The following is a 13,100-nucleotide window of genomic DNA, read 5'->3' on the forward strand; positions in this document are numbered from 1 at the left end:
ATTTATTTCAGTGAATCTTTTTTGGGGGGGGGGATTCTTTTCCAGGCTTGGAGTCTTAGGGAGTACATCTGAGTCAGAGCAGCTATGACTGCAACAATGTCTAGTAAATTTTTTTAGAACCCTAGTGTAGTTACAGGGGAGTTTGAGGCCAGAGGCATACTTAATATTTAATGTGTACTTTGGTTTCTTGTGTTTTCTACGGTGTCATATGAGATTAGCAATAGCATGTCTGGACTAAATAATTTTACCCCCACAATACTGCTACCTGGGGGAAAAAGGATTATGTTTTCTTAGCATTTTACCTTTGTACTCCTAGAAATGCTTTTAAGAAACATAAAAATGAACACACAGATATTTAAATGTTAAACATTTATGTTTGTGGTAGAAGAGTCAAGTTTCTATATAAATAAGAGTGAGGTCCACAGTGGTGAACCAAGTTTAAATAGCATGCCCATTCTCCTCTGGTGTAATTGCCACCCATTTTAAAACCGAGTTTATGAAACCATTAATTACCTTACCTTATTTGGGGAGAAATAAGCAAGGAATAGATTGTCACATTTAATATGGGTATAAAAAAAATTTCTGTAGCCTCTAAGTATAGCTAACTCCTAATTTTAAGATTGGTTTGTCATAATATAGATTATTTTCTGTCACTACAAAATAAAAATTTTAAAGTCAGAAAACCATGCCTGAGGTTCTGAAAGATATCAACAAGGATATTTTTGAGTTGACTCTGATTATTGCTTTGGAAATTAACTTCTTAAACAAGTGAGACTTACTACCCCAGGCTATGAAAATTCTATCTAATACTTCTGCAGTATAATTTGCTATATATTGAAAATTCATTCTTCATAATAGTTTTCAGATGCCTTCTTGTCTTTTTTGTATTTAGCTTCATTTTTTGGACACATTGAAGAATCGAGGTCTAATGTAATCCTTATACATAGAATAGAGAACACCTAGAAACAAAAAGATGTATATCAGTAGAGCATCCATTGTAAACAAACACTGAAGTTCTTCCAGTTGCATTTTTTCAAAACTAGCCCACAATTTATTATTTATTGATTGATTTTAAATATATCTTTATTGATTTCAGAGAGAAGAAAGGAGAGGGGGAGAGAGAGATGGAAACATCAATGATGAGAGTCATTGATCGGCTGCCTCCTGCACGCCCCCGACTGGGGATTGAGCCCGCAACCTGGGCATGTGCCCTGACTGGGAACCGAACCCTGATCGCCTGGATCCTAGGTCGACGCTCAACTGCTGAGCCACACCCGGCCAGGCACTAGCCCATAATTTAAAAACAAACACCTTTCATCTCACTAATTTTTGGCTTGGATTATACAAGTGGCTCCAGAAAAGAAAAAACAAACGAGCCATTTAAGATTAGTATAAATATGAATTTATGAAGTTTAATGCCATCCTAAAGTTTGAATTTTAAAATATTGGTGAAAAAGTTAGGAGAGTGGAAATATTTGGGTGGGTATTAAGACTAAAAATAATAGGCATCTCAACTTAACCAGTATCTCTTTGGTGTCTGCCTGTGCTCAGAATCCCGAGGTAAACAAGGGTATATAGATCTAATCTCTGCTTCTAGGGATTGACAGGCTAATGGGTGAAGCAGCTCTGAGTTGAGGCAGATGAGATAGGTGTGTATGTGCCACAAGATGAGGTCCTAGGGCCATGCAGAAAGGCCGAAGTAGGAACAGGGTGAGGAGCAAAGGAGCTGCTTCAGTGAATTCCAGGGGTGTAGCAAATGTTTATACCCAAAGCAAGTTAAGAAGTCACAGGTTTAAACTATAACTCATCCCGTCCTGTCCATATCAGTTATCAAGGCATCAGTTATCTAGTAGGTTGTCTAAACTAAACCCTTTACTTCAGGTTCTCCCGCTTTCTTTCAGACACTGCTTGTTAATATCTCCAAAGGGTACTCAGAGGTTAAAGGGTCAGTAAGTTCGTTGTTGTCATCGCAACATGACAGCAAAGTGAGGCAGATGTCTGCACAGTTTCCTAAAGAAAGTGTGATAACTATCATAGATGCGTGAAATTCAGGACAAAAATTTTTAACTTGATCATTGTGGTATCGATGGAAATAACATTGTCAGATTCAGAGCGAATGACAGGACTCATTTCCCTGTGCTGCTGCTGCTGCTGGTGGATCTGCTTCCTTCTCCTCTCTTCCTCTTCTGGCTTAAAACAGGAATGCATCGCCTCCCGGTTCTGGAGCCTAGAAGTCTGAAATCAGCAGGCTTGGTACTTTCTGGAGGACACGGGGAGAATGCTCCACGCCTCTCCTGGCTTCGGGCAGCTGCCGTGCTCCTTGGCGCTCCTTGGCCTGTTGCTGCTGCACTCCAACCTCTGCCTGCATCATCAAATGGCATTCTCTCCGTTTGTTCCCGATGCTTTCCAGACACGGAATTCTTACCTCTTGCCCACCTCTCAAATGGTGTTCCCTGGAGTTCTGATCTAAACTCTTTTCACACCTTTTGCTTCACTGCTAAGAAAGATCTCTTAAGTTAGGTCTCTCTTCTGAGACCCATATATATTAAATGTAGCATATGTGATATTTCTGTATCCCATAGGAAGGTGGTCTCCAGACTTTTAAATTGTGCATAAGTAAATGTTGAGCGCGCCCCTCAAGATGGTATTTCTTAAAAAACAGTATAAATGTCCTATGGTCAGTCTATATATTAATAAAGCTTTTGTTTTTAAGATAATATTTTCTTCCCAAATCCCCATGGATCTCCTTATACATCTGCTAGGGTATGAGTACTGCAATTTGGAAACATCTGCCGCAGGCATCTTAGTCAGTATAATATAAAATTAAGAGCTCAGGCTCTGGAGTAGATTGCCCATGTGATTGTGAACAGGTAACATCCCCTGTAAGCCTCAGTTTTCTTATCTGTAAAATGGAATAATAACAGTACCTACCTCACAGGGCATTGTTGTTTAATAAAGACTTTGGGTTTTGTTCAGAGTTCCTGGTATAGATCTCAAATGCTTGGAATTTCCCAAGTAACAGGAGTGTCTTTGTTATTTATGAGCCCCTTGGATCCTGAGCTTATGCTAATGAGGTGACTCCTGGTGGGCTCCTAGATAGTTTCCAGATGTGGCTAGTCAGCCAGAAAGACTGACCATGTGACCAGAGGGTTCTGAGACCTCCAGGGAAGGGAGTAGGACTGGAGGTTGAATTCAGTCATGTGGCCAGTGATTATCCGCCATGCCTACATATGAAGCCCCAATAAAAGCTCTGCACACTGAAGTTCAGTGGGGTTTCTTGATTGGTAAACACCTTGGTACTCTGGGAGGGTGACATGCCGATTCCATAGAAGTTTTGAGCTTGCAATCCTCCCAGACCTTACCCTATTTGGCTGGTAGAGATTTGTACTTTATAGTAAAAGTGTAATTGTAAGTATACTGCTTTCCTGAGTTCTGTAAGGTGTTCTAGGAAAATAAACCTGAGGGAGTCTTGGGAACCCCTGAATTTGTAGCCAGTTTACCAGAAGTGCAGATGGCCTGGGGACCCCCAAAGGCTGGTGTCTGAAGTAAGGGCAGTCTTTTTAGGAACTATGTCCTTAAACCTATGGCATCTGATATGAACTCCAGGTGGTGAGCATCAGTAAACCCACTGGTGTCAAAGTAGGCATTTGTTAAGATTAAATGAGATAATACATAAAGCAGAGTGACTTGCACATCATAAGCACTCATTAAGTGTTAGCTATCATTATGCACTCATCCTCCCACCAAACTTAGTTGTTCTTCTTTGTTTTTTATGTGAGTGAAAAGCAACCCTTACTTCTGGTTGCTCAAACCAGAAACCTGGGAATCATCCTAAATTCCTCCTTCCTTTCTTTTTCCATACACTTAGTTGCCGAGTCCTCAGTATTTCTAGAATTCATCTCTTCTTCTCTATTTCCACTGCACTGCCTTAATTCAGATCTAAGTCGTCATCTAACTTCTGTCTTTACTTTCTCCCCTCCATTTCAAGTCTCTAATTTTCTTTTTCCTCTTAACTTTTTTTTTCATGGTGACATATAATCAGCATGGAAAATAGTAGTACATGAAACAAGTGACCAGATTAACAAGTAGTTGTAGAGTGAACACCTATAATTATGGGTGAAGAAATAGAATATTGGAGGCATCCTAGAAACCTCCCAGGTTTCCCTTTCTGACCATATGCCCCTCTTCTCCATAGGTAGCCACTGTTTTATGATAATAGTTTCCTTCCTTGTCTTTATAGTGTGACTGTCTGTTAGTATCCCTGAACAGACAGTTTCATATTCCTGTGTCTGATCTTTTTATAAAGCAGGCATCTTCTAAACTGCCATTCTGTCCATGCTACTCCCCCATTTAAACCCATCACTGGCTCACTTCATCAAATTACTCTTCATCTCACAACCATAAAAATCTATTGGGGATTTGTTTTATATAGATTTAACTAAGCTTTGGCTATGTTTTCCAGAATGAGATCTTTTGCTTGAGACGTGGAGGTGAACTTTGAAGCAGCAGCTGCCATGTCCTTTTTACACTTGGAAGGCTTGGTGCAGGGCACCAGGTGCAGTGACAGCCTGTGCATGTTGTTTGCCCACTGGCTCACCTCACTGTTGTTGGGCAGCAGGCCCACAGCTCCTTCAGCTCCATCCGGGTCTCCTCCTCAGCTGCGCCGGCTCCTAGGCCAGGTGTGGATGAGCTCCATCCGCAGGTGCTGTTTCTCCTACAGGTCACACCACGGTCAGAGTTGGAGTCAGTAAGAGACTGACTCCAGTTCCCGTCTGTCATGGTGGGTTCCAGTTCGTCCTTACAGATTCTGGTTTATTTTCCCTTCCCAAGTGCTGCCTTGCTAATTTCAGGCCCCAGCATTAGAAACATAAGCAACAAACCCAACAGGGACTATTTAACCAGCTCCCAAAATTGCTTAAGATCATATCTCTATAATAAATTCCTGTTTTATATTTCATCTCTAGTAGTTTTCCTTCTCTGATTGAACCCTGATGGTTATAGAATTTGGTATTGGAAGCTTCCAGAGGGGCATAACCATGAGGATAAGTTCTTTGTGTTGGTTCCCAGTTATCTGGAATTGGTTCTCTGGTCTGAGTAGACTTAAAGGTATTAATGGCTATTTTTTCCAGTGTTAAAGAGGATGCTAGCATGCAGTAACAAAACGTTTTGTAAAATTATCACCTGTAGATACCCTTAATCAGGTGCCTATAGAAAACAAGGTTTTGGTGATCAAGTATTTACTTCCATGGGACATTTAGTGGAAATAGGAATATAAGGTTGGTTACTTCTAAGTGTGCCAGAGAACTTGGGAAAACTAAATGGTGGGCTCAGGGCTTTTAATTCCTAGCTCTAGGTCCTGTGAGGAACCTGAAAGCTTTATGACTTCCAAAAAAGAATTCCTTTTGTTCCCTGAGTTATTGCCCAAGAGACATTTTACAGGAGATTTAGAAGGCAGAGCGGAGCAGCAGCCAGATCCTTTCTGCTCGGGAGGCACTGCTGCAGCATGTCCATCCTGTGGGCCTGGCGTCGCAATCAGGAATGCAGCTGCTGTGGCTCCTGCTGAATTTCTCCTCCACCTTCTCTGACTCCTTGGCCAGACCCATGTTTTAGTTCCAGAATACAGGGCAGCAGCTTTTTCTGTGTTGCTCCCATCATCGACTTTGGAGGTTTTAGAGATGGTAAGAAATCCACAAGGGTTCCAGTCTGTATGGTAAATGGGAACATGGGCCCCTTCCCATGCTCCAACTCCCCCTCCCACCCTGTGGGAAGACGATGAAGGTCATCAGTAAGCAGACTGTGAGACCTTGGGAGCCTCGCCAGCTCCTCAGTCACGAAAACAGCTAGTGTTTTGATCTCATGCACGTCCCCCTCACCCTGCATGCCCTGTTTTTTCCTCTGTTTTCTGTACTCTTTAAAACCTTGTGCTGGGAAAGTCTGGGTGGCGGCGAAACAACAGCACCGGCTGGCTGCACCGGCTGTCTTTCACAGCCAGTCCTCGGGGTTATTTCTTTGGGATCCATGAACAAATAGGCTGAGGTTTTCTGGGACCTTAGCACTTGGCATAACACAGCCAATCCTGTGTGTTCCAGCTCATCCTTGCAGGTTCCAGATTTTTCTTGCTTCTGCCAGTTATCGCTCTCTTTTCTTCCTAACTGCTTGCCTTGCCCACTTCAGACCCCAGCTTCTGATTCCTAATTAAGAGCTTCATAGTTATAGAAGTCCAAATACCTGTAATAAGTCTCTTCTATATTACTACTAGTTCTGCTTCTCTCATCAAACACTGATTCATCTACATAGGGATCTCTACAGTTCCACTAACATGCCACGTTCCCATGCCTTTGCTTTTCCTCTGCCTAGAATCCTCATCTCCTTCTCTGCCTAGTTAATTCCTCCACATTCTCAGCTCACAGTACAGTTTACATCCTTAGAGAAGCCTCCTGGACTCTCAGCGCCAGTTCAGTGCCCCTCCTTTGTGCCTGTGCTTCCATAGTACCTGTGTTATCTCTGCCATAGACGTATGACTTTGTATTTTCTTCTGTTCTTGGTCTCTTTCCCTAAGGAGACTAAACTACTTGAGGGGAGAGACTGAGTCTTACCTCTATATCTTTAGACCAGTTCAGTGCCTTGCTCAGCACTATTTGCTGAATGACAAAAACGAGGACTGTAACTTTAGAAAGTTTCTTTTTGTATTTTGTTCAAGACTTCCATATCACAGCTCATAGTAATAAGATAATTAGCATTTATCTCCCTGTGTGCAAGCCCCACACCCATCTCCATAGTCCTAGACTTACTCTTAGCTGAGTCTACTGTATACCGTGTGGAAGGGGGCTAAGAACACTGTGACTTGTTCTCATTAATACAGACCAAAAAAGTTAGATAATTTAGGTCCCAGAGTGGACTTCTTGTTAGAACTACATGACTTAGCTGTTGATATAACCTGAATTAACCAGATAATTTTACTCCTGTTCTCTGGATTTGATTGTATGAGTGTTGCTTAATTTATAGACTAATAAAAAAAGATTTCCTGCCCAGCCAGGCGTGGTTCAGCAGTTGAGTATCAACCTAGGATCCAGGAGATTGTGGTTCAATCCCCAGTCAGGGCACATGCCCGGGTTGTGGGCTCCATCCCCAGTCAGGGTGTGCAGTAGGCAGCCGATCAATGACTCTCTCATCATTGATGTTTCTCTCTCTCTCTCCCTCTCTCTTCCTCTCTCTGAAATCAATAAAGATATATTAAAAAAAAAAAAAAAGTCAGTCTTCGTAAAAAAAAAGATTTCCTATTGCTCAGACTTGGGATGAAAGGAGAACAAGGATATTTTGACTTGTGGACTCTAAAAATGTTTTCTTCCCAGTTAAACTACCTTAGTAATTATATCTGCTGTTCAAACAGGCTGGGAACGGTGACGGGTGCCCTTCACTGAGCAATAAAGGCTGGGATGTATACTGCTTTCAGCTGTTGGACAGGGTACGAGCTATTCACTGCCCCTTTTGTGGAGGATAACAGAACCCATAACCTAGTTCTCCACTGGGTTTTAAAACAGTTGATGCAGAATTGCCATACAACATCATATTAATTTCAGGTGTACAACAGAATGATTCGATATTTGTATATACTGTGAAATCACCACAATAAGTCTAGTTAACATCTGTCATCATACATAGTTACAGACTTTTTCCCCTTGTGATGAGAACTTTTAAGATCTACCCTTAGCAACTATCAAATATGCAGCACAGTATTATTAACTATCGCTGCCATGCTGTTCATTCCATTCCATGTCTTATTTATTTCATAACTGGAAGTCTGTACCTTCTGCCTACTGTGGGTTTTCTAGATGCTTAAAATTTTAAGAAATTCAACCTATAACAGGGCAGCAACCTCAACCAAGTGAAGAACACTGTTTTTCTTACCAGTCCTCCACCATTATATCATCACCCAACAGTCATCTTCTAATATGAATGAATAAAATAAATAAAAATACTCTCAAAGACAGCTGAACACAAGGTACAAATTAAGCAGGTTACCTAGAGTCACGGCTCCTACAACAAATCCTTGGGCAGCAACTCTCATGTGAATAAGATGAATGGACATCTTCTGATCTCTTCTGTACTTTAACTTGTAAAGACCGTAGGACACCACAGTCATAAAGCCCACTATCCCTGTGAGTGAAAAAAGGAGGGATTATATAAACAGCAGGCTGGAATTGCCACAAGCTTAGAGAGTGAATGAAGGACTGTCACAGGATTAGTACTTAGAAGACGAGCAGGCAAGACACCAAAGGAGTCATGCTGGGTTTCATTCACCAGACTTTAAACATTCCCCATAACTTTCATGGATTCAATATTTGCAGTTTAGCCTTTCCCAGAAAAACCTGAACCATACAGTAGTAATTGGCTTAGTAACTTCTAATTTTTCTGAGGCATGGTTTTGAGTTGTGCTGCAAGGCTTTTATTCGGGCAGGTCACTTCAGTGGTGAGTGAACTTACTGAACAGACCAGGCTTCTGAGTGGCTTATTCCTTCTACTTGTTATCAGGTAAGGAGTAAATCAAGCAAAGTGATCAAAACTTGGATCTTCTGTAAAAATGAGACATTAAGCACTAATGAGGGATGCATGGGAAGGACGTGATTCCAGGGAGAACTGTGATTCTAGAAAGCTCCAGAAACCCATACAAATATTTCTGTATTCCCTATAAACGTTAAAGGTGAAAATTCTGCTGGACAACCAAGAGCCTATGTACTTGGCTCTAAAACAGAAAACTGATCAGCTGAATAGGAAAGGTCCTGGAAAGAAATTTAAAGCACTGTGATAACTTAATCCGTGACAAATCAAAATAACCAAATAACAGATAAGGGAATAATTATTTAATATTATGAGCACAACTTATTGGTATAGAGAACTAGCTTGGATTTCTATCTCACACCAGACCCTACAAAAAAATTCTGGATGGGTTAGAATTAAATGTAAAAACAAAACAAAAATAACAACAAAAACTAGAAGAAAATAGCAGATTTATAGCATCTAAAAGAGACTAAAGCAGCCCTGGCCAGTGTGGCTTAGTGGTTAGAGCATCAGCCCTCGCACCAAAGGGTCTTGGGTTCAATTCCTGGTCAAGGGCATGTACTTGGGTTGCAGGTTTGATCCTTGCCTCAGTTTGGTGCATGCAGGAGGCAATCAACTGATACGTCTCTCTCACATCCATATTTCTCTCACATTCATGTTTCTCTCTCTCTCTCTCACTTTCTCTAAAAATCAACGGAAAAAATATCCTTGGGTGAGGATATTAAAAAAAGAAAAGAGCCTGGCCAAGTATGGCTCAATGGTTGAGCATCAACCTATGATCCAGGAGATTGCAGTTTGATTCCCAAAGCACATGCTGGGGTTTTGGGCTTGATCCCCAGTGGGGGGTGTGCAGGAGGCAGCCCATCAATGACTCATCTCTGATGTTTCTCTCTCTCTCCCTTCCTCTCTCTGAAATCAATAAAGGTATATTTTTTTAAAGAAAGAAAAGAGTAAGGTAGAATTAAAGTGACAAGGACAGAGGCTGTATTTTGACATAAGAATAAAGAAAAATTGCATAATATAAGTTGGCCTATATTTTGGGTTCTCTCCTTTATCCTATTGATCTATGCGTTTATCCCTCCATCTATACCACACTGTCTTGATTTCTATAGCTATACAATAAGCCTTAATATTTTAACCATTCTAGGACTTGTGCCTTTCCATATAAATTTTAGAATAAGTTTTTCTGTGTCTACAAAAAACCTTGCTGGAATTTTGAAAGGAATTGAACTAAACCTGTAGATCAGTTTAGAGAGAATTGACATCTTTATATTGAGTCTTCCAACCCATGAACACAATAGTCTTTACATTTATTCAGGTCTTCTTTAATTTCTTTCATTAGCATTTTTTAATTTTAAGCATACAGATTCTGTACAAGTTTGTTTTTGTTTTTAATATATCTTTATTGATTTCATAGAGAGGAAAGGAGAGGGGGAGAGACAGACAGAAACATCAATGATGAGAGAGTCATTGATCGGCTGCCTCCTGCACGCCCCTGACTGGGGATCGAGCCCGCAATCCGGGCATGTGCCCTGACTGGGAATCAAACCCTGATCGCCTGGATCCTGGGTCAGTGCTCAACCGCTGAGCCACTCCCAGCCGGGCTGTACAAGTTTTCTTAAGCTGATATCTAATCAATTTTATTTGGAGTGATTGTAAGTGGCATTATGGGTGGGGTTTTTTTGGGGGGGGCGGGTTTGGACATTGCTCAAATAGTCCCAAGTGGCCTTTATTTCACAAAATTACTCCCAATACCATTTAAATAAAAAATTGGCAAATTCACAAATTATGTTCTTTAAAGTCACTTCTTCAGCATGGAACAGACTGATGAATCTCAGAGGGACGGTGGTGGGGGCAGTGGGTGGAGAGAGATTAATCAAAGAACTTATATGAATATTTGTAAACCCATGGACACAGACAATAGCATGGGGAAGGCCTGGGGGGCCTTGGATTTGGGGTGGAGGGGATCAATGGGGGAAAAAAAGGGACATCTGTAATACTTTCAACAGTAAAGATAAATTGTTTTTAAAAAGTAATTTCTTCTACTTTGAGGAAGGGTATTCTGTTTTTAATTCGATTTCCATGTGTTTGTTGTTAGTACATAGATATGCAATTGATATTTATGTAGGATAGCAAGTTTTGATTAACTGTGTTGGCACATGTGTGTCTCTGTAGGTGAGCAAGGTAATATTTATTCTTTTAGGATCCACTTAACAAGTGGAAATAAGAATCAGAGTAAATAAAAACATGTATATTTTATAGGTTTATTTGCAATAAATGAAACTGAAATAAAAATGTCAAACCAGCACAAAAAAAACACAGCAAAAACCCCTCAAATAACAATAAAATGATGATGGTAGGCACATTGAGAGACAGGTACAATGCTGAAAGCTCTGTAAGTTTAGCTAAATCTTTCTGGAAAGAACTCTGGAAATATATAGTAAGTGATATTAAACTGAACATGCTTCCTGCCCTGGGAGTCCTACTTTGGGAACATACTCCAAGGAAATAAGCAAAAGAAAATTCAAGAAGTTGTTTATGGCTACAGAGATGTTTATGGCTACACTATGTATGAAGAAAAATTAACCCAAATGGCCCAAATAAACAGGAAAATCTACCGTAGCTATAAAAAAATTGTAAGTATAGGAAGTACTAATACACATAAATGTACATGTGAAATGTTAAGTAAAAGAAGCAAAAACAATCTATAAACACAGACTTTAAATACATACAATGTATGTACAGGTCTTAACAGTGATCCTAGGACACTTCTAAACAATATAGATTATAAAGATGGAAGTTGTTGAAGATAACAGAGAAAAAATATCTTGTAAATTATCTGCACTGGACACTCCATCCTATAGCAGGAAATACATATTGTTAAAGTAACAATGGCTAAATAGAATATTCAATAATATATACCCAAGTTTTATCATTTTTCTAGCAAAAACTTGGCTCTCTTCCCTTATCAAATCAAGGTTCTGTTCTTACTTAAATTGGTTTTGCTTCTTCTAGAGATTAAAGTCAGAACCTTTACTGTTTTCCATACAGTGTCTCTGTCGTTTGTCTATAATTGAATTTAGCTGGAAACACTTTAATCTTTCTACTTTAATCACCCTAAATGTCTCTGGAAAAATAATTTAATTTACCGCAGGCACAGTGATTAATCTCTGTTCATTACAGTGATCTGTGCAAGTGGCATCGAGTTCTTGTTTTCCTAGTTACAAATGCTAAGGAAGGTGAATAAATCACCGTAACATTATTTGCTTCAGTTTGTTGTGGGTGCTATTACAAGTGTTAACCAAATTAAGTGAAACTTCTAAAAACAATATTACTATAAAGTAAAATTTTGACTCTTGTTGATAGGTGAATAATGACACATGAAGTTGCTAGATTTACATGACGACACATATGGCTTATGCCTGTTTAGAAGGTTTTATGGAATTAATCACAAACTTATGGAAGCCTGATTTAAATAGGTTATTTTAACAGTTTCCAGACAAAATTAACATAAGGAAAGAGGCATGGCTGCAGTATACAGTAATAATGCTTAGGGCAGCCGAAGCATCCAAAAAAGAAAAAAGGGGAAGCTTAGATTTTAAAAATATTAGTGCTTAGATTTTGTGGGGTTTTTTAAAAGGCCACATACATCTAGTATTTGTTGAAAAAGTTACACTAAATATGTGCTGAGAAAGGATAAAGAGGCTAAGACTCCTGGTCTAATTATAATACCACTTCTTTAATCTAGAGATTACTTAACCGTCAACCTCAACATCAGTAGCAGATCAGGAAGCAGGAAAAAGGGCCACTGGGCGTGAGCACCACAAAGTTCATGCGCCCAGGGGTACAGGTAGGCCCAGGCTTTCATTCAGAGCTTTTTGAGTCTGAATTGACTCATAGTTCTTTTAAACTTGGATATCTAGCTTCTAGCACCAGAGAACATCAGAAGCAGACGTTTTTGTGGGCATCCAACAATATGGAAGAAACAGAAAAATGTAAATATCAGACCCAAGGACTTAAAGGTTGGAGTTACTTAGAAGACAAGGAGACATATCCATCTCCATAGTCCCAACAGACATTCAGGCTGCGGCTAATGATCCTGAGTCATCACAGAAAAGTTCAAGTGCATTAAACAATTCCACTTAGACTGGCTGAGAACTAATAATTTTAGTTAGACCTCTAATGGAGATGGATTAAATAGAATAAAATTTGATGCTCCATAATAATAATTGCTAACAGTTATTGGGGATTTACCATATGGTAGAAACTGTACTGAAAGTTTAACTCGTGCTTAAAAGGGGTTAGGTTCAATTATTTGAAAAAATTCAATTACATAAAACATTTCAGTCCTCAAGGAGACTGGGCAAAGCATTGTCGTCCTATTACAAAGTTTTCCAGCATCCAGTCACGGCTTGTACTTACCCACAGGCACAAAGGGGGAGTCTCTAGATTTCCTGATCAGTCGGGATAACTGGCCTTCATCTTCACCTGCTGACCACCGGTTATCTGAAGACATGTTTCTCTCTAGGAACAGTGGGGGA

The 13,100-nt window shown here is 40.0% G+C and overlaps 1 protein-coding gene across 1 annotated transcript; it reads right to left on the reverse strand.

Moving 5' to 3' along the window:
• Nucleotides 1-894: 894 nt before the first annotated feature.
• On the reverse strand, nt 895-13,096 carry HIGD1C (HIG1 hypoxia inducible domain family member 1C; the record flags this gene model as incomplete). The annotated part of the gene is made up of 3 exons (XM_081128344.1): nt 12,982-13,096; nt 8,023-8,157; nt 895-959 (listed from the first exon to the last, which is right to left on the reverse strand). Exons 1-3 carry the CDS (start codon nt 13,073-13,075, stop codon nt 895-897), a joined length of 294 nt encoding a protein of 97 aa, XP_080984470.1. The 5' UTR covers nt 13,076-13,096.
• Nucleotides 13,097-13,100: the final 4 nt, after the last annotated feature.

Source organism: Miniopterus schreibersii (assembly GCF_964146895.1).
Source record: "Miniopterus schreibersii genome assembly, chromosome: 2".
Lineage (NCBI taxonomy): Eukaryota > Metazoa > Chordata > Mammalia > Chiroptera > Miniopteridae > Miniopterus > Miniopterus schreibersii.